The 22,132-nt window shown below is 46.2% G+C and overlaps 1 protein-coding gene across 1 annotated transcript; it reads left to right on the top strand.

Moving 5' to 3' along the window:
* The first annotated feature begins 600 nt into the window (after positions 1-600).
* On the top strand, positions 601-22,123 carry YBX3 (Y-box binding protein 3). The gene is made up of 9 exons (XM_084262546.1): positions 601-959; positions 4,643-4,706; positions 6,432-6,465; positions 11,177-11,266; positions 11,964-12,086; positions 17,461-17,555; positions 20,280-20,442; positions 21,046-21,149; positions 21,582-22,123. Exons 1-8 carry the CDS (start codon positions 689-691, stop codon positions 21,112-21,114), a joined length of 909 nt encoding a protein of 302 aa, XP_084118672.1. The 5' UTR covers positions 601-688; the 3' UTR covers positions 21,115-21,149; positions 21,582-22,123.
* The last annotated feature ends 9 nt before the right edge of the window (positions 22,124-22,132 follow it).

Genomic DNA, 22,132 nt, shown 5'->3' with positions numbered 1-22,132 from the left:
GGGGGGTGTGCGCGCAAACCGGAGGGCGCCACGGGCGCGTGAAGTGCCGACGTGGAGAAGGGTGACGGGGAAAGGAGTAGGAGTGACAGCGCCGGTGCGCGCGCAGCGCGCCCGCGCCCCCTCCCCTCCCCTCCGCACGCGTGTCACACACACACACACACACACACACACACCCCCCAAACACGCAACCCCGTCCGTCCCGTCCCGTGCCCCCAGCGCGCAGCCGCCCGCGTAGGTGCGGGCGCACAACGCCCCGCGCGAGGCCGCGCTCACGCGCGCCCGCCCGCCTCGGCCTTCTCGACGCTCCCACGCGCCGCCGCGTCTGCGCGCACGTATGTTGCCCGCGCGGACAACGTCCCCGCGCCCGCCCGCCCACGCGGCTCCACGCGGCTCCACGCGGCCCCACGCACCTACAGCGCACCCGCGCGGAGGGGCGCTCACGCGCTCCTTCCCGGGCTCAGGCGGCACCGCTCCGCAGCACCCGCGTAATGAGGGCGCGGCCCCTTTAAATGCTAATGAGCCAGCGCACGTCCCGGCGCCGGCCCCCGCTGACTGTGTTAAAACTTCGGCGGGGCCATTTTGGGGGCAGTAAGACCCAGCGCGGGCCCGAGAAACACCCGCCGCCGAGCGCCGCGCACCGCACCCGCCCGTCACCCGCCTCTCTCTCCCCCCCTCTCCGTCAGGCAACATGAGCGAGGCGGCGGAGACGACCAGCACCGCCAGCCCGGCGCCTGCCACGGCCGCTACCGTCACTACAACTGCCGTTACGACCGCTGCCCCGGCTGGAGCCGCCGCGCCGCCTTCGCCCGCTGCTCCGGACGCCAAGCCGAAGAGTCCGGTCAGCACCGCCGCGCCGGGTGCGGCTGTTGGCGAAGCGGCCCCCGGCGCTGCTGCTGCCGCCGCCACGGCCACCGCCACCACGGCGACCGGCGCGCCCGAGACGGAGAAGAAAGTGCTGGGTGAGTACTAGGACCCCCCCTTCCCAACTTCCCGGGGCACCTGCGGCGGGATCGAACCGGGGAGGGGGGGGGAAGCAGCACATGGCCGCCGCCCGCGGCCCAGCCCGGCTTCCCCCCCCCGGCTCCGCTTCCACACCCCCCCCCTCCTGCCCCCCCGCCTCCGCGGCTGTGAGTCAGGCTGCGCTCAGGGGGAGGTGGCTGTGCTCCTTCCCCTCCTCTTCTGGCCGGGACGCCAGCTCGGAGTTGGGCGGGAGCACCTGTGTGCGTGTGCGGCGGCGGCCGCTCCCTCGCCCTGTCCCGGAGAAGCGGCTCCGGGCGCATCTCCGGGACCGGGCGGGGACGGTGGCTGAGGCGCAGCCATGTTGACGGGTTTCCCGGCACCTGCCGCCCATCCGGCTCTGTGCGCTCCGGCCCCGTGTCCTGGAGGGGCATCTGCCCTCGGAAAGGGGCTGCTGGCGAGCTCTGGGTGTCCTCCGTTGATCTTGAAGTCTTCGCACAACTTTCCTAGCTGTAAATAAAAAAAAAAAACCCGAGCAACAAATGCTGCTTTAGTAAAGCCTCTAGGATGTTTTGTTAGGGTGTTGTTTTACTTCATCAGTGAAGAGGCAAGCTGAGTGCGGGCTTGCTGTCTCTGCTCCAGCCCCGTGCCTCGCCAGAGTTTCTTTGGTGTGGTTAAACGGAATCCACCTGTTGGAAAGGACAGGGCTGCAGTCAGCCGGGTAGTAGGGGCCTGTTGCTTATGATTCTTGTCACTTTTAAGGTAAAGAAAGCCGAGGCTGTGAGTGCTAGTGTGAAGTCTTGAGCTTCACGAACGAAAGATAGCATCTTCCCTTTCTCGAGGGAGCGACTGAGGTCTCACTGCAGCAGATAGAGGAGCCGGGTAAAGAGATTCCCTAGAGCTGAGGTAGAGAGGATTCTAGCAAAAAAAAGAGAGGGAAACCACAGAAACTGCACCTCCTGTCTTGTTAACTGACTTGTCAGTAATCACTCAAGGCACATCCATATCTGTCACTGCTTGGAAGGGCGGCTGGGGGCGAGGGGGGAAGTGAAGGTTCAAGTGCCTTTCCTGAGCTTTTTAGCAGGAGTCGTGAGGAAAATAGTCATTGATAATGCTGGTTGAAAACGGGCTTGTGCGTAAGTTCACCTCAAATGTCCCTGTTAATGGTCTTGTAATTGTTCACTTAAGTCTCCTCTTAAAACAATCCCATTAGAAGCAAGTTCTGATGGTTGCCCAGGGCTTCCAAATGTTTGACTTCTAGGAATAAGGATAAAGGTTAGTCAACTTTCTCTTCTTTCCAGGTTGTGGGAAGCTTCGGCTTTCCTTTTTAGAGCTAATCAGGAGGCTATTTTGGCATGTGTAGGAGTGGCTGACGATTGTTTCCTCTGATAGCATCAGAGCACAGTGTCTTGTACAAACATGTGGGCTTTCATTTGCTGGTGGGACAGACAGTTGATGTGATGACGCCTTCTTGGACTTGTTGGTAAAACTGGCTGCGATTTCCTCTGGGCTTGTCCTCCCCCTTGCCTGATCTCCCCACTGGCGGCTTTTGCTTAACAGTGGCTGCATCATGGCCACATGGAAGTTCACTGTAGTGTTGTTGTGTCTGAAGTTCTTCCCCCTGCTATGATAATGCTTAGGGGAGCCGCTAGAACTTGTGTGGCTGGGGAATGTTTATTCCCCGATGTGCTCTCTTCTGGAACATGTTGGAGGCTTGTCCCTGGTTTCTGGCAGCTTGTGTGAAAGGAGCAATGTTGATCTGAAGCCGTATGTGTAAATACCCATTTAGCAGCAGCCAGCTGGCCGTGTAGAATGAGTTTTGACTACTGCTTCTTACACCAGCTTTCTTACTGCTGGCGGGGAGGGGATTTTGTCAGCCTTCCTAGGGTTTTTCACCCTTTTCCTAATCTGATTGAAATAGGCCAACAGATCCAATAGCTATTTTGTGGGGGAGGAGAAAGGATGGGGGCAGGGGGAAAATCAGTGGTATTAGCCTTGATTCTTAAAGCAGGCTAAGACCTGCATGTGTTATTGGCACCTATTTCTGTGCTTCCCCCCCCCTCCTCTCTTCACTTGCCTTAGTGCAGTGAGCTGTTTCATGTAGCGGTGCCTTAGGGCAGTAGGTGTCTGTACCTAGTGATGTCTCTGTGAAACAAAATTAAAAGTGCAACTGTAAATAAAGCTTGGTGCAGAAGACTGTTGCTGTTCCTGAACCTGTGCTGGGTAGTGAAATACAAGGTTTTTACCTCTAAACAAGGAGTCTTGTGAGTGGGAGCTGTACTAGTTAGACCCCTTTTCTTTAATAACTGTCTCAGTCATAACATAGTTCTGCTTCAAAATAAGGTTTTCTGCTTCAAAACTGTATTAAAGACCAGAACTGCATTGAAAGTACAATGAGTCCTGCTGCTGCTTTTGATAATAGCAACAGTACTACAGACAGTGGACTGTTACCAGCAGACATTCCTACTGGAGCTCTGTATTTGGAGAGGAGGAGGTGGCTCCTTTTTGCGTGTCAGAAGGGCATTTAAGAACAGAGAGGCAAAGTGAGACTGAGGGCCTGTCTGGCTCTGTCATCCCCTAGTGGATGTTCAGGGGAAGAGTGCATGTGTAGCGCAGGTGAAGGTAACAACGACTTGCAGTGTGTTCTTGCCTCTAGCAGAGTGGCTTGGGCTTACAACTGGAGATTGCCTCTAGACTATTTTCCTTTGTGTTCCTCCCCCCCCAACCCTATATGAAGTTTTTAACAAGCAGTCATCTCTAGGTGATTGAGACCCTTTTCAGGCAAGTGCAACATAGATTTAGATTGCTTAAGTAGTTGTGGCCACACTGTGGAATAAGTAACATCTCTAGCAGTTTAGAGCCCAAAATTCTTCCTTTCCTACAGGTCTGAAAAGCTCGTTTGTGGTCTCCACCCGGTTGCTGACAGGGAAGGAGAAGGTTGATCTGCCTCCACCACTGCAGTTCCTCCTACATGTGCTCTTTTATGTTGGAGGAACAGGTTTTGCTAGCTCCTATAAGACACTGCAGCATGGCTTCTAAGGAAGACGCTATTTTGGCGGTGTGTGAGACAGGCTTTTCTTGATCCTAGAAACCTTGGTACATAAAGCTGGTCAGTTTGTAGCTGCTAGATCCTAGAAGATCTGGGGAAGTAGGGATGTAAAAATAATATCTTCTTTTGTTTGGTTAGTGTGATGTTGACAATGCAAGAAAGATCTTGACCAAAATAAGTCTGTACTGCCTTTCAACCTGAGAGTTGCAAGGTGCTTGATACTCCTTCCTTGGTCAGGCCTGGCTTACAAGGAAGAAAGGAAGGGTAAGTGTGAGAGATGATGTTTTGTGTCTGACTACTAAGAGCAAGAGAACTGACAAATGGCAGCAGGACTTTCAACTTCACTGCCTGTTTCTAGTTTAAGAACTTTAAAAAAAAATGCATGGCTAATTCTGACAGAGCTGAATTTCATTCTAGAAGGTAGAATGGTAAACTCTTGGCTGAAGAACAGCAAGTGAAAGCACTGCCACCTTCCACTGTGTTTGTATAAACTGCAGTGGAGATGAAGGGTATGCTTTGGGTGTCAAGGAAACAGGATAGGTCTGACTGTGAATTGGTGTGCAGGTATAAAAGTATGTTTTTAATGTTCTTTTACTTCCTTAAGTTTTAAAATAACTCTTAACATTTTCTTTCCAGCCACCAAAGTTCTTGGCACAGTCAAGTGGTTCAATGTCAGGAATGGATATGGCTTTATCAACAGGTATGTTTAAATTCCGATATCTGTGTTTATACTGTACTGAGACTCATGGTGCAGATAATACACTGTGTGGTAGTAATTGCAGTGGAGGCCCAAGGACACAACTCCAAGTTCATGTAGTTGATAGATTTGGCAAAGCATTCAGCACATTCAGATGTCACTTCAGGGGACTCTTCTTCTCTCCTCACACTCCATCGAAGGCTGTGTGTACAGGGAGAAAACAGAAGGTGTCACGCTCACTATGAATTTGGTCTGTTACTTGTTTCTTGTGTTTACCTGTGCTATACCTTTAATGATGTTCTCTTGTGCCTGCCTGCATTTTTTAAAGGTGCAAGTAGGGTTGGAGGATGGGGCAGGGGAATACTTTTGGATAAAAATTTAAGTGTGAACTGATTGGGTAAAATACCTACTGTAAATATCTGAGGTTCTCAGATGCCATTTTACTGAAGATGTGCTAGACCTGAGTTCACAGACATTTTGTTTCTGTATCTCTTCCTCTTCTCTGAACATCAGCAAATCTCCAAAAGGCATCGATAAGCCCTGTAGCTGTAAGTGGTATTGATCACACTCCAACCTCAGGTGCACAAGGCTCACACTTCCAAGTTAATGGAGGAAACACTGGCCTTTAAGGCTGGAATGTCTGTGGGGTTGAGGGGCTTAAATGGCTTGCTTCATTTTTCATAAATTGCTTCTCCGTGGTGAATGCTTGACTTGCAGAAGGCATACCTGGCAAGTTATTTTGTCTTACAAGGCCTTGAACTGTTACACTGCAGGTAGATTTGGGTCAGTTGGATACAGTAGAAAGTAGCACAAGAGCCCCATTTCATGGGTGGTCTGAAGCCACTTCTTGTACAGTTTTAATCCCAGTCTCTGCAGACTACTACCTAGTGCTATGTAAATCTAGAAGAGCAGCTAAAATTGGGAAGCACTCTTGAGTCTTCCATAGCAGTTGATGTGAGAACCCTCAGATGTGGTGTAGTAACTTGTGAGCTTTCTTCCTAAACTGATGTCTACTATTACCTCAGTCCAGAGCAACATGTTGTGGATTATGCATTATCTTCATGAACTCTTTTATACCTCCCACCCACCCTACTTCCCTCTGCAGAGAAGGAATTGAGTGAACCCATGGCAGGGTCTAGGCTCTTTCTATTGTATGGAAATAGAGAATCAAGGTCTTAGACCTGTCTTCACGCTTTGCATGTAGCAGCCTGAACTGGCTGGCCTAATGCAGACAACCTCATGTTCATATCTGGGTCCCCCTCCAATGGGGACACCTCTTGTGCGTGGTTGCTTTGGGTTTCACTGAAAGGAGAGCTCTGTTAACAGCTGTGTCTGGACCTGTTGATAGTCCTTGTTGATAGCTGGGGTAACAGCTCAGGTTGCAGCCCCTGTGAAAGGTTTTTTGGAAGGGTGGAGTAGTGAAAGGCAAGCAGTCCAGTCACTAACTCTGCCTCATACTAAAACAAAATATTGAATGCTTGCCAAAAGATCACAGAGAACCTCCCTGTCCCCTCGTCCTTCTGGAGGGTTGGGAGTGCTTTATTTTGTCAAGCATATGACCCTGGAAATTCAGAGGAGGGTCTTGGTGGTATAGACTTACACGGTATCTGTGGAATCCAGGGGATGTACTACAGGCTGGGGGGAAGGAGAGTTCCACTTGTGAAGTCAGGGATTTCTATTTAAGTCTCTTAGTCGAAAGTCTTATGACTTCTCACTCTCTTTTCACAGAAATGATACCAAAGAAGATGTGTTTGTTCATCAGGTAAGGCAGCAGTAATTGTACTTGGATGTGTATGTTATGATAGGTTTCTATTGCAACTTCCTCAGAAAGCCACCTGACCTCACCCTGTCTTTTCCTGCAAATGCCTTGAATGGAAATGTTGGCATTTTGGGGAAGGAATGCTATGGTATATTTTCCTTTTCTGTGGAGTTATACCAATACCTTCTGTTAACCTGTCATGCTGGCTTTTGTCTGCCCTGATTTGAATGCTAAAGGTTGGGTGGTGTGGGTTTTTTGTGGGGTGGGTAGATTGGTGATTTTTATTGTTCCTTCCTAGTTTTGTAAATAACTTGCTACCTGCTTCTCCTTCCCTCCCTAATTCCTCATGTTCCTTGCCTCCTGTTTCTTCCTGCCCTCTTGATTTGCAGGTCTGTTCTGTCTGCCCTCCCTGGTATTGGAGAGAAAGTGATCTAACCTGGCTCTGGACCAGGCTGGGTTGCCATCAGCTGTTCTGTGGGAGGCAGCTGCTCTTCAGAAGAAGGGAAGGAGGGCTGTGTGCCAAGTGTGCCCAAGCAGAGGGAGGCTGCCCAGCAGCTTGTCATTGGTTAACTTTCCTTGAACTGTCAGTAGGCTGTTCTAAGTTTATACTCTGAAATCTCAGGTTGCAGGCTGAGAAGATGCTGTCTCTGTGCTGATGTAGGCTGGCTAGTTGGCTTAGCTCTGGTTTTGCATCTTCTGAGTCTTGTACTTGACCAGAAAATTAAGTGCTGTCACTGGAGCTTGCCTCATGAAATGTCTGCAGGCCCATGTCATTCTTAAAAGCGTGAGGTTTCCCTGTGCATAAGTGATGATGCTCCTGACAAAAGCAACCAGCAAAGCTACTCACAGAAGTCATCACAGAGGATGAGTATCTGTGCATATGTAGCTCTGCTAAACGTGCTGGTCAACATGGAAAGTTAGTTTAGCTCCTGTGGCTTCATAACTAAATAGACTGTGATAACTCGATAACATTCTGTGGATTGAGGGATGTAGACCAGTTATCCAGAAATAGATGAAGCTGTGAGAGGATAAGCCTAGTACCTGTAGTGAGTGAAGATGATGTTGGGAAGTGTTACACTCATCACTGGTTCAGTTGGTGCACTGGGAGCAAGAGCTCTCAATGCATGTACTGATTTCTAATGGCCACTCTCCTTCCTTAATGGCAGCGTGCTCTCTGCCTGCGCTGCCTCTAGCTTGATGGGAGTGCATCTGGAGGAGGGTGGGAAGAGCATGTTCTGTGTAGGCAGCACTGTGAAACTATCTTGACGAGCTCTCCTTGAGAACTGTGAGAAGATACCTTGGAAAATGTTTGTACTAATGATTGTGAGGAATCAGTGTTAACCTGCTTATGTTGAGAAGGCTGAGACTCAGTGAAGGCCCACAGCAAGCGAGTATTACCTACACTAGCTTCTGTCTCCTTTACCTGTTGTTCACCAAAATGTATGGGGGTGTGTGTATGGGAAACTTGCTTCCAATCTTGTGTGGCTGAAATCCTCTCAGTGAGCACTGAACAAAACTGTCTTGGTGTTTCAGAAATAGCACATCACGTGCAAGCTTGTATCTGATTAACCCTCTTGATGGGCTGTGTGTCACAGTAGTTGCTAGCAGCTCTGGCCTGAGTTGGCTGCAATAGGATCTTCCTCAGCCCTTCTGCCTTGAGCTCTTCCAGTATGTGCCTGTGCTGGCTACTGGAGCTGGGAGTGTTCTGGTCAGAGCTCCTGCTTGAGCATTTGGCTCTGCAGGCCCAGTATATGGGGCCTGCCAGGCAAGAGAGGCAAATCCATGGCATAAGCAAACATCCTGCAGTGAGCTCCCTCTCTGTGTTTAGTGCCATTTCTGCCCCTCCTCCCCATGCCTGTCCCAAGAGAGGCTGGATTACATGCCTAATCCCTTCAGAATAAGGCTGACCTAGTTGAATAGCTGTAGCCTCCTCCCTGCCTCCCCGGCACACATCCAGCGGGGAGGGAACAGGCCGATCTCATGATTGGAATGGGGGTTAACGCTCAGTGTCTGGCTATTGGATGCTATTTATAAACCTAGTACAGATTAAAATGCTTTTCTCTTTAGGGCATGCATCGCTTGCTTTGAATTAACCCTTAGTTTTGCTGGGGACCCAAGCAGTGTTTTGGGGAAAGAAGATTCTTCACCTTCTTCGTGTTGCTAGTGCTCTTGTCCGGTTGGTCCATGGAAGGCCCTGTCTAGGGGACGGTGTTGCTTAGAGGCTGTGTGAGCAGCAGGGAGCAATCAGTCTTGGGGTAGGACACTTTGGCACTTGGAACACCTTTAAAAGTGTCAGTAGCTGGAGAAGTACTGTTTGATAAGGCACAGTCTGAATAAACAAGCAGCGTGGAGGAGGTGTTAATCTGCTGCTTAGGTCACTCTTTCTTTCCTGGGTCCTATTCATTGTGCACAGCCTGTGCAACTGGCGTAAGCAACTTCAGCTATTGCTGTGGCATTGGTGGATGTGCACATGATGTGGTGATATCATGAGGATATGGGAAGAACTCTTCCAAACAAAACACTGAACTAGGTCTGAAGACTAAGACAGATGTCTGTTCATCAGCATCCCCTTGGGAAAAGAAGGGCTCGGTGTTGATTGAGTGTTGTCTTTTGAATGAAAGAAGCTGGAGCCTGCAGGATGCTGGTGAACTGTAACAGGCAGAATAGTGCTTCCCCCCTCCCCCTGAATATATGGAGTAAAAGTCTTTTCATCAGGCTTAGAGCTTAGGCTTGTTAGAGGCTTATTTCAGCAGTGTTTACCTGCAGCTGAAGTAATAAGTAGTAAAGCCATATTGTTTCTGCTCTGAATTCTAAGGCTGAGTAAGGCTCAGTCTGACTTCATAAAACAGACCTCAGCGTACTTAGTGTGTGGCAGCCTCAGTCTCCCATGACTGGCTACTTGAGTGCAAACATGAGTTTTGATGCTTCTGTCCATAAAGCTGGAACCCCATTGAATTCCTCTTCCGTTACCCTTCTCAGAGGATCTTCGAAGGGCTTGATCAGTCTCAAGTACACCCTCTCCTGGAAAAAAATCTGGTAGTCCTCTCTTCCTGTGTACTTGCCAGGAAGGGGAAGGACCTTGAAATACAGCTTGTTGTTAATTCCATCATGTGCAGAACACAAGTTTTTAGAGTTTGAGTCAGTTGTGGAAGTGGTGATAAAAGAATTAAACCCTTATTCTGCAGCGAAGATCATGATTTCAGTATCACTACATAGCATTTATGGGAAAGCTAGCACTTCCAGCTGACTTCAGAAATGGAACAGCTAGGCTAGTAGGTCAGCAGAAAGCAAACAAAGCTGTCTCAGCTGATGGTGGGAGTCTCTAGTTTGAACGTAATTCCCAAAAGAATTCACTTGAGCAGCTCATTTCTTCCTGTTTAAAATAAAAAACCCAAAACACAAACAAAAAACACAACAAAAAACCCCAACAAAAAATTCCAAACTAAACAACCCTCTTGGGTTGTTTTTGCTTTGGTAGTCATAATATGTACAGTCTCTGTTTCTTCCTTAAGCTGTTCAGGGACTCTGCAGGGTACAGGGAAAGGTGTGGCTAGATATAGGGCTAAAAGGAGATGCTGGCCTATTGCCTGAAACACAAAGGAGACTGCATTCAACAACAATGCTCTTCCTAAACTGGTCAAGCTCAGCTTTAAACTTGTGAGAACTTTTCCTTCAGGAAACACCTTTTGGGCAATTGTTGACTGAATGACTATTGTCATGCACAGGCAGCAGCTCAGCTGGCCTTCATTCTGCCTGTTTTGCTTGAACTGTGGTCAGACGTGACAACTGTGTCTTCTGTTTCTGCCCTGCACCCCACTCCTTAATCTAAGATTTTACCCTGTATCTGCATGTATGCTTCTAGGTACTGGATCTGCTCCTGCTTCCTTCATGCCAGAAAATATGCTTGCATCAGGAGCTTCAAATTAATTTGTATTGAAGAATCAAAAGCTGGTTACTAAATTGGCTTGTACAGTGTATGTGGTTCTGGGTTTTTCTTTGCTCTCCTTGGCCTCTTTCAGTTTGGGAACTCTTAACTAATGAGCAGATAGTAGTAGGCTTGTCTTGCTAACTGCCTCTTGTGGAATGCTAGAAATACTCAGACTGAAAGGCATCTGTAGTTGGCAGTTGAAAATGATTCTGGGAGGCTTGAGTGTTCCTGTGACTGAGGAGGTTTTAAACTGGTTTTGATCCTAAACTGTGTGTGTTAATAGTATTTTGGAGTTTTTGTCACGTTACAGTAATTCTTCTGTGTGAGTTGCCCAGATACCTTACAGTTAAGGTCAGGAGCATTTTTGTAGAAGATGGCATTAAGATCTCCTGAATAGTCTACAGGTCTCCTAATGACTGTGAAGGTATGGGTCATACTGACTGCTGGAGCTGCCTTGGTACAGCTTGCAGGAGATTGAACTCTGTGAGCTCTGCTTGTATAGAAATACATAGTGACTTGGATATTTAGGGGATTTGACAGAAAGAGATCCTGGTACAACAGCTGGCATGTAAACTCACAAATGTTGAGAAGGGCCTGAACCTTAACTGAATATTGGCAGGCCTGTGTAGTAAGAGACATCTGTGTATGGGGAGTATCTCTGTCATCACTCATCTGGTGTGTAGAGTTGGGATTACAGTAGAATGCTGTCCTTCCCTCATCTACAGGGCTCTCTAATGTGTAAGGTAAGTAAAATAAAGTAATACTCTGTACCTTCTTTCTTTGAAGACGGCGATAAAGAAAAACAACCCACGGAAATACCTGCGCAGTGTTGGTGATGGAGAAACTGTAGAATTTGATGTGGTCGAAGGAGAGAAGGTGAGAGATCATGGAGATGTAGGGGTATGGTCCAACAGAGTTAATATGGCTGTAGTGGGGAGTAACACAGAACTTGAGCTGAGTATCTGGTGTGTTTTGTGTGATGTGTTAATCCCTGGGGTGGGTGCATTCATACAGCTTTCTGTGGAAGGTCTGTTTTTAAAGGCTTCATTAAGAACTGTTCCTAGATATGTATCAAAACTCTGCTTTAACAACAGTCTAGTACTCCCAACCTCTAATTTTTACTTGATAGAGCATTTGAAGCTTCCAGCCTGCCCAGTAATCATTAACTGAGGCATATATTGCCCTGAAGAATTTTTTTTCTTGGAGTCTGGTAGCTTAATAACCACAAGAACTTTCAAGTTCTTTGTGTTTCTATGCTCTCAAATGTTTCTTTGAGTCTTCTGAGCTTCCTTGTGCAGTGTGTGTGGTTTTTAGTTATGTTTTTTGTTCCACCCATCTTTAATCAGTTACTTCTTGCTTTTTCCTCTTGACTCAGTCTGGCTGTTTAGGGTCTTAACTCACGATTATAACTCTTGGTTACGGTGTTAGTGCAAAAGCGGGTCTGTTCCTCTGGAAGGAATTTTTGTAGCTTGGAACTGGCACACAGAAAAGCCTCTTTCATGTTGAATCCTCTCCCTATAGCTGGCTGTTCTTTTCTCACATCACCCTGCTTTGCTTTCTTCTGGCCTTTTAGGGTGCAGAAGCAGCTAATGTCACTGGTCCAGATGGAGTCCCTGTAGAAGGCAGCCGCTATGCTGCAGACCGACGCCGCTATCGACGTGGCTATTTTGGCCGACGCCGTGGACCACCTCGAAGTGTAAGTGTTTAATTTCTTTAGTGGTTGTCATACTAACCCCTCAGCAGTCCTCTGATCCCCTCATGAGAGGATACTACAAGTTTACCACTGGCATACAGTAAGCTATCAACAATTAAGTTGTGAGTGTTCTTCAATATATCCTGGGTTTCTTTGGCATGTCACTGATGCTACTGATAGATTACTGTGTGTCCTATAGACATGTCTTCCTAGAACATGTTAAAAGCATCTTTTTGGGTGTTAAGATATGTGTGTCATTGAAGAGTAAATATAAAGGAGTGTTCTCCCCATAGGCAAGGGGAAATACATAGAGTAATATTAGTAGTATAACCATAACTTGGAAGGGGTACTTGGAAAGTAGAACTTACTTAGAAGTTTGTCACTTTGTGTTTGACCAGCTAGTTGAAACTCCCATATATCACCCTTCATAGGCCTCTGCCTACAGCAATTCAGTTTTAAGATAATGCTTTTAGGGTTTTCATTTAATCTAGCTATGCAGTATTACTCATAATGTTTGCAAGCCTTCCTAAGCAGCTCCCCTTGCAAGTTTTTGCAGAGGGAGAGTTAAGTATGAGGTGTATGGCTGTAATTTGAGCAGTTACTACTTCACCTCATGCTGGTGCTAAATTGGTGCCTGGAACAAGCCAACAAATTGGAACGTACTCCAGGCTTGATTATATTTTCTCTAATAGCTGAGTCTGTGATCCTCACTCGGAGAGGTGTGTGAATGATCATTCATAAGAGAGCCCTGGTGAAGTCTCTAAGTAATCTAACTCTTATCTTGTTCTACAGTGTTGACAGCACAGGGGCAAAGAAAGCAAGTAGTGTCAAATTGTTCCTTAAAGTCTAGCTGTTTATACTAGCTATCCTGAGACCTTTTTCTTTAACCCTGCTGGACACCACTGAGCCTGAAATGTATGAAAGGTATTCTTTGGGTCCCTTGAAGATGGCCAGTAATTGGTGCTGGTAACTGGTGGCAGAGTATGGCTTTGGCAATACAGTTTGCAGCTTCAGCTTTCATGCCAAGTGGTGAAGAGCTAAGATGCTTGATTTTGTTGAGCTTCTTGATGTTTCCGGTCTTACCTGTTAGCTCATCAACCAGCTGCATTTCAGTATTGATTCTGTTTCCTTTTGCTCTCTGAGATTAAAGTCTCCCTCAACTGACTTTATTGGGTGTGAGTGCTTCTGTTGGTGGTATTGGCATTGTCTTGGAACTGTTTCAGATTTTAAACAAGCAGACATATCAAGGCTTAGACAGCCCTGTACATGGCTGAGTATGGGAAGCAGCTGTTTCTTTCTGCCTGAAGAGTGATAATGTGAGACCCAACCTGGACATGGGGAACATTCAGTCTCAGGGTACTCATGCTGGGGCATGTTCTCTTGGATGTCTAATGCAAGCTCACGCAGCTACAAATCTGGATTGTGTGTGATGCTGTCACATACTTGGATCCTGGTGCTTGAAGGTGTACACAGGGGAAACAAACTGTGATACTATGGTGTTTTCCTTTGGCTTGCTTGTATCTGAGTCCCCAGACTGATTTGATTGCAGGTACCAGACTTCAGCTGTTGTGTGACTGGTACTGGATGTCCTATGAAGTCAGCTCTTGTTTCATAACCCAAAACCTACTGCATTTTCTCTGGGATCATTGATTCTGGAAGGTTTGAGTTGCTGATGGTGTGGTGTTCCTGGGCTCTGCTTTTCTGAAAGGACACTTCCTCAGCTGCAGGCTACTGTTGCTGCATGCCTGAAGGAAGACTTTCAGTGTACCCAGGCCTGCTATGCTTGAAGATCTACTGTTTGTCAGAGGTGAAGGGTTTTCTCAGAGCTCAGCTCCCCACATCATCAGTCCTGTGTCTACTAGAAAGTGTTTAATTTGTAGAGGTGACTTTTGACATAGTGGCTTTCTAGGTTTCCAGAACCTTAAATTGATGTCTGTTTCTAACTCCAGTCCAACCTTGCAGTCCAGCAAGAATTGATTTATCTTTCCTTCCTGGCATGGTTTTAGGCTAACTAAAGATACTGTCCTTCGTTTGCCATGTTAGCTTAAACCTGCTGTACTCTGTGTGTAACTTACTGGCTCTGTGCTTGAACACACTGTGTGAATTTCTCAAGGGTGAAGAGAAGCTCGAGGAACTTGAGGCCTTTAATCAGCTCCAGTCAAACTGTCTGGATTGTGTGGGGACTTCCATGGAAAGGAAAAGTCCTTGTTAATGTTGGAAACTTCTTAATTGTATCTACAACAGAAAAGAGGATGTGCTGTTCACTGAACTGTGACAACATAAGCATGGCATGGAGATGTAGTCAGAATGTTACAATAGACAGTGAATGGTGGAATAAGCTTGAGAAGCAACGATGTCCTCATCGACGTGTTGTGTGTGTTTCTAATAGAAGCCTCTATACCAGTGAGTTGGAATATAAGCAAAATAGTTTGAGGGCTGTTTTTATGTGCTGATGCTATCTCTTGTAGAAAGGAGACCTGAAAAGATTAAGTGTTAGACATTTCTTCAGCTCAGTCTTTAGCTCTTGTAAGAAGAAATAAGTAGATGGATAAAAAGCTTATCTCAGTGCTTATAGAACCTTTGTTAGGAACAAAATTTTGTATCTCTTTAGGGTTATAGAAAGCTGGGAGAGATGTTCACGGGGAGTTGCAGCCTGACTGCTTGTTTTGACCTTTTTCAGAGGAAGAATGTGGAGTGCAGCAAGCTGTCTTCATTTATTTGTCCTTTAAAATGACCTAACATTGTGTTACAAGGTAGTACACTGAGTTGGAAGGCTCCTGTGGAGGAAGCTGAGTGAATAGGATTGTGTGTGCTATACACTTTGTGGTACTTTATTAGGAAAGTAAATTCATTTATTAGGAAAGTTTTGTGTGTACTCTTAATCTAATACACTTACTTCCAGTACAGTAGAACAAGACCTCAAAGCTCAGTTTGTTTTCTGGTTAAATTTCTGTTTTGGTGACTTCTGGCAGCATGGTTGATTTAAGCTCAATTGACAGCAACGCTAATGTGTTAATTGAGTTTTTGTGATACTCTAGAAGATACAGGAAACTTTTTTTGTGACTTCTGGGCTAAGCAATTCAGTTGCTTTTGCCACTGTTTTCAACTGATTGTTAAAGCCAAACCCGCTTAAAATACTGACGTAGCAACATTCAGTTCAAGATGAATAGGAAAATGGTTGCATTGTTTTTGAGTAATGCTTCATCAGGTTTAGTCATTCTTTCTGTCACTACAGGAGATGGAGTCTTTTATTCCAGATTCCAATGCAGGCCTCTGTAGGGAGGAGTGGAGTTGGACTGTGCTGTTAAAAACACACAGAAATTCAGTACAGCCTATTAAAGGTCTGTGAATATGATGCTGATTGTCAAGTGCTATTAGAAGAGCTTTGGTTGCTGAAAACATTGTTGCGTGTGCCTCCTACAGTTGGGGTCAATTGACACTTTGACTTCTGTCAGGTTGTCCTGCAGACAAGACCCAGTAGGTTTCTGTGGTGCAGCATTTCTGGCACTCCAGTGCTAGGGCTGAGAGCTGATTCTGTCTGTGCTTGCTCAGAAATCCTGGGGAAGAGAAATGGCAATTACAGTAGAAGATGTTCAGGATAGTTTGTCTTGTATCCTCCTTCCTTTGTGTCTTTCTGCTCTCTTGTTTCTGTGCTTTGCCAATCCATACATGCAGAAGAGTGAGAGTAGGAGCATGGTTAAGGCCTTAGTTCACAAAAGGCAAATCCCAAGACCTCTGAATCACTTTTATTGCACGCAGTATTGGTGGTGCTATTTCTCCTCTTACTGAGATGCTTCTGCCCACTCCTCACAGGAATATTAACCTATGAGATTAGGGAGTACAAAGCATCTTGGTACTTGGCAGTGTTCAAGGCCAGGGTGGAAGGGGCTTTGAGCAACCTGGTCTAGTGGAGGGTGTCCCTGCCCATGGCAGGAGTCTGGAATTAGGTGGTCTTTGAGGTCCCTTCTAACCCAAGCATTCTCTGATTCTATGAAACAGGACAGATAGGTATTGCAAAATGGATAGTATAATGCTGTTGTAAATTCAGAAGTGTAGTTTTCCTTTTGGGTTCCAAGTCTCAAGTAGTTCTGAACTGTGATCAGATGACCTCTGTTGCTACTGTCTGTTCAGTCTGATCATGAGAACATTGTCCCTTATGTTATCTGTGACTATATCTTTTCTAACAGAATTCTGATTTCTCTCACCTCACCAGTTGATCCTTTCATAGAGTTAGGAAAAGCTGGTATAATTTCTAGGTACACTGAAATATTCAGCTGCCTTTTTTTTTAACTTGGAGAGCTGCAATTAGTGACTGAAATTATTACTGCATTTGGAGGGTATTATACTGGAGTGAGAGAAGATTGTCCAGATTAGTTTAATTTTCTCCCAAATTTCTTGGAACTTGCAGCACTTCAGCCTTTCAGAACATTATCAATTATGTTATCTTAGCAAAGGAGCTTGCTGCCCATGCAGTTAACTGAGATTGCCAGTTAAAACAGAGCAAAATACGATGGTGCTAATTAAAATAGTTGTGTGGAATTGGAAGGAGACTGGTCAAACTTCAGTGCTGAAGGCTGTCAGGCAGAAGTAGTTTTTGTTTCCTGCTGGATCAGATCCAAGAGATCTGGAAACAGAAGTCCTATCTCTTGTTAGATCCCATCTTTTAAAGGGAAGGTTAGTGAAATTGGAATGGCTAATCTGTTTGGGGTTTTTTAATAAATCACGTTAACTGATGGCTGGCATTTAAAAAAATAAGTACAGATTCATCTGTTGACAGCTGAAGAGGGGGGAGATAAGCACTGCATCTCTGGAAGGTTGAAAACATTGAGTGTGTAGAAGAGTATTTGACATGATGTACTTAAATTTCTGTTATTGCAGGAGTTCTTTGAAGTGGGGATTTGTGTAGAATGAATCCAGAAGTGGTGGTTGGCAATTTTCAGCCTGATGTTGTTGAGTTAGCTGTCCAAATTCAGAAGTGCCCTGATCAATAGCTGCCTCTCCACAACAGATTTACCCCTTACAATGCAATGTCATGTTTCTAAATGTACTCTCATATGCACTGAGGAGAGCTGTCAAGTTCTCTGCCGTTCTTGGCAGATGGGGAGGAGGCATCCTTAGGTAGTTTCTGAGTCTTACTGTGGGGAACAAGGGCAGCGTTGTTGTGTGAACAAGAGTTCTGTCCTAATCTTATATTTGCCCAAATGAGTCTTTTGAGTATCTGCTCCTGCTTCTGTTTACCTCATATGCAGGTGTTTCTGTACAGATACACTTGTTTTTGAACTTGTGTTCAGCCATTGGGTTTTATAGTTAATATACTGCCTGTGATGTAAAACAACACTGTGCTTTTTTACTGTCTTGTGTTGCCTTTTCATTGTAGGGTGGTGAGGGAGAAATGAAGGAAGGGGTCACAGAAGGAGGACAACTCCATCAACAAGTGCATAGGAATCCTACCTATCGTCCCCGCTATCGCAGGTTTGTACTGGTTCCTCTTCTCACCATGACCTTTGTGATCTGTGCAGGCTTCATGAGGAGCAGGAAGCTCTACTCCCTGGTGTTAATGTGTATGCAAAAGGTAGGGACAGCAGGAGCTCTTTTAATTAGAAGAAGAAATGTGAGACACGGGAATAAGGAAGCAATTGCAGAATTTTGATGGAAGGGGAGCCTACCTGAAGTTTTCTAACATCATGCCCAGTTGCTCCTTGGAAGTTTTTAGTGATGGGGATTCCACCACAGTTGTGGGGAGGTTGTTGTAGTAAATGATTGTTCTCCATGTAGAACTTTCTTGCAAGACAAAACATCTCCTGGTGCAACTTGTATCTTTTGTCCCCCCTGTCTTCTCAAGGTGGCTCATTGTGAAGAGAGAACCTCTGTCCTCTGTAGTTACCCTTTAAGAACTGGAATAGTGTGATGGGTTCCCCCAAAGCCCCCTCTTCTCCAGGGAGGAAAGACCAAACACCCTCAGCTTTCCCTCATACATTGCTTTCTCCAGCCTTTCACTATGCCTGTGCTTTGGCTGTATTCAGTCTGTCTCCTTTTTGAATTGTGGGGACTAGCACTGGACAGAGTACTCCAGGTGTAGTGTCTAGTAAGTGCTGAGCAGTGGTATGTTGACAGCTTGCCCTCTGCTAGTAATGGCTCTGTGGGGACAGCCTGGGATCTGCTTTGCCTTTGCTGCTGACTCACGCCCAGGCTGTTGGCTCAGGTTGCTCTGCACACAGCAGATCACTGAAGCGCTTTGCCACAGGGTGTTGGCAGTGTTGAAAGCTCGTGTGAGCTTGGGGGAGACTGGCAAATAGCTAGAAGAGAATACCACTGTGGTGTCTCTAAGCAAACCCTGTCTGGTTTGGGTAACTATGTGTGGTGAAAATTAGAGTGTGGGAGGCTGTTTGGGAAGTGTGTTTTCTTGTCTTGCCTAGGGATCCATAGAACTGGCATAAATGGGCACCCAAAGACCCACCAAGCTGTTCTTAGTAAAGATCTCTTAGAGTTCACATAATCATTGATGCTTTCCAGTGGGATATGCAGAGTAAGCTGCTGAGTCATGTGTTAGTCATACCTTAAAGTGTCTGGTATAGGATTGTTTTCTTCATTTTCCAGGCTTGGTTCTGACTTGACCATTCCAGCTTCCAGGCTCTACACTGAGGGAACAATTTCATAGCTGAGGAATTTGGTGCAGTTAAAAATATCAGTGTGAAATAGTCAGTCTCTGCCTGTCATACCTTTTGAAATGTTGCATCACTTTTTTCCTTTTTTTAAATTAAAGTTCTTTATGTGAAAAAGCTCATTCAGATCCTTAGCGTCTTGTGATTTATCTTGGACAATGAGTGATAAGTTAAATAAGACTGGATTACTTCCACTGATGGTGTTCATAAAGCAGGGATGCCATCCAGAGGGACGTGGTTAAGCTTGAGAAGCATGCCCATGTGAGCCTCATGAGGTTTAACAAGGCCAAGTGTAAGGTCCTGCACATGGGTTGGGGCAACCCCTGGTGTCAATACAGGCTTCGTGGATTTAGTGCAACCCTGAGGAGAAAAGTTTCAGGGATGTTGGTGGATTAAAAGCTGGATGTGAGCTGGCACTGTGCACTTACAGCCCAGAAAGCTAACCATATCCTGGGCTGCATCAGAAAGTGTGACCAGCAGGTTGAGGGATGTGATTCTCCCTCCTCTGCTCTTGTGACACTCTACCTGGAGTACTGCATTCAGCTGTGGTGTCCTCAGCATAAGAAACAGAAATGTGTTAGGGTGAGTCTAGAGGAGGCCACAAAGATGGTCAGAGGCCTGGAGCACCTCTCCTACAAAGACTGGCTAAGACAGTTGGGCTTGTTCAGCCTAGAGAAGAGAAGGCTCTGGAGAGATCTAGCAGCCTTCTAGTACCTAAACAGGGCCTATAAGAAATCTGGAGAGGAAATGTAGCGATAGGAAAAAAGGTAATGGCCTTAAGATGAAGGAAGATGGGTTTAGATTAGATATTAGGAAGAAATTTCTCACTGTGAGGGTGGTGAGTCCCTGACACAAGTTGCCCAGAGAAGCTGTGGCTGGTCCCTCCCTGACAGTGTTCAAGGCCAGGTTGGGTGGGTCCTTGGGCAACCTGGTGCAGTGGAGGCTGTGCCTTGGCTGTGTCTTGGCAGCGTATAAGTGTACTTTGTTCATGCTGTAAGTGGGATGAAATGTGTACTTCAGGAACATGGACTTGGTAGCTCAGTGCTACTGAGGTCCAACTTGCTTGAGATACACACTTTGCTTGCTTATGTGGTTAAGAGGAGCAGCATAAGGCAGTGAGTGAAGATTCAGGTATGGTTTACAGGTGGAACTGCAATTCCCAGGGATCACACCAATAATGCTGCACTGGCATATACAGGTAGTCCAGGGCTAACTTGGCCTGTGTGGCCAATACTGGCTGGTTTCTTCTCTAAGCCAGCAGTTGAAATGGGCTAACTACCTCTCTTTGTAGGGCAGACCACAGAACATACAGATGTGGCTTTGGCAGGATGGAAACACCAAGGTTGCTTGTCTAATTTGATGAAACAGGTCTTTCCCTTCCAATTAAATGCCAGCTGAACTCCAGAGGGACGCTGTGTTAGCGTTCAAAGCAGTTAGAGGACACTAGGTTAGAGAGGTTTTCACTAGGCTAAAATGATGTTAGCTTAACCTTCTAGGGCTTCTCTTGTACTTAAGATGTATTCCTTCCCCTCAGAGGGCCTCCACGTCCACGCCCTGCCCCGGTGGCTGGAGAGACCGAAAACAAAGAGAACCATCACGAGGCGAATGCCATGAGTCAACGTCGTGGGTACAGGCGCCCGTACAACTACCGGCGTCGGCCTCGTCCGCTCAACACTCCAGCTCAGGATGGGAAAGAGGTGAGCCTGGTCCTGCAAAATGTGGCAGAGACTGAATTTTCATGGGGTGGATGCTCAAGTCCACCTGTCCTGCGGGAGCTTTAACAAGTGTTGGGGTGCTAGAGGAGTCTGATGGCTAAGTTGAGGGAAGTGCTGATGGTTGAAGGTAGCTAGATTCATTGCCCGCTCCTCATCAATGTCTTTGAGCAGCTTATCCCGCTGCGTGTGCTGTTCAAGATAAGGGTTGCTTCTGGGTAGTTCTTAAGTGGGGTCAGACTAACACGTTTTTGAAGTGGAGAGATGGTTGGGTTTTTCAGCCTCCTCAAACCTCCATCCGGTATGCAGTACAAGAGATGGATTTGAAAGCTACAGGTGCAGTTCCTGAACTGCTTGCAAACATGGATTTGCACCTTCATGAGGGAACACTTTTCTTGCTGTCTACTTGAGGTGGTCCCTGACAGTCTGCTGTGCAACACTTTAACTGTAGGAGATACACTGAAGTTTACATTTTCCGAGGATTCATCTTTAATTATTGAAAACTTGGGCTATACTGACCTTACAACTGCACAGAGGAGAGGCCTGGAAGTCAGTCTTTGGCTATAATAAAGGTTTATTTTGTCTCAGACAAAGGTGACGACTGAAACACCTGCTGAAAATCCTGCTCCAGTGACCGAGCAGAGTGGTGCTGAGTAGTGTCCGGCTCCCCAGGCACCTCTACTATCCCTCAGGTAAGCAGTATTGGTGGTTCTTGTTCTCCAGTTGGAGCAGTGCTGTGTATGCTTCTAGGCTGGCCACATCCCCTTACGTGGGGGATTTATTTTCAATGACTCCTCAGTGGGCTGTGTAAGGCAAGCCAAGGAACTGTTGGCTGCTTTCTCTGCTTTCTCTCCCCTGTGTCTGCATTTGGCACAAAGGAAACTTTGCTTTATCGGTCTCTCTTTCAGGAAGATCTGTCTGGTCTCTATAGCAGTAGCCTCTGTGCATGAGTCATTGTTCTGCTTTCAGAAGATAGTGTACTCTCAACCTGCAGATCAGATGTGTCAGTCATGCTTAGCCCACCTGTGTGTTGTTATAACTCCTGCTCTACCTGACATCGTGTGTTTTCAACAGGAAAATGAAACTTAAACTGCATTTAAAAAAAAAATTTGGCTTTTCAACAGGTGTCCTAAAGTACAACTCTAAAGTAACACCAAAGAAACACTCGAGCAATAAATTGTCAACAGTGATGACAAAAGCAAAGATTTGAAACATCAGAACTTAAAAGAAAACTAAATACCAGCAGCTGAGATCCAGGGAACGCCTGCAAGATAGATGTGTATGAAGAGAGAAAAAAGAGAGCGAGATTGAGAAAGAGCAACCTCCCCAGTTTCAACAGCAACTGTGGGAATTTTTGTTTTGGTTATTTTTTTGGATTTCACTGTTTCACTAGTATTGAATCTTTAAATTTTTTTTTTCTTTTGGTATTAAACTGAGAAGGGAAAAAACCCCAACCAAAGAACTGAAATTGAAATAAAATGTGTTTTTTATTGGATGCTGGTGCTAAACCTCCCAGGTGTGAGTTTTTAATTTTTTTTCTGTGCCAGTCCTGGTCACTGCAGGACACGGGGAGGAGAAACTTCCGCTTTCCTTGGTAAGATCTATTTGAAACTGTGCAGCATGGGTGACGTTCCTCACAAATAAAGTGATTTCAACTACCAAAGAACTGTCTGGT

Source organism: Gallinula chloropus, assembly GCF_964237585.1.
Source record: "Gallinula chloropus genome assembly, chromosome: 1".
In the NCBI taxonomy this organism is placed as follows: domain Eukaryota; kingdom Metazoa; phylum Chordata; class Aves; order Gruiformes; family Rallidae; genus Gallinula; species Gallinula chloropus.
This window is presented reverse-complemented; position numbering and strand designations above follow the sequence as displayed.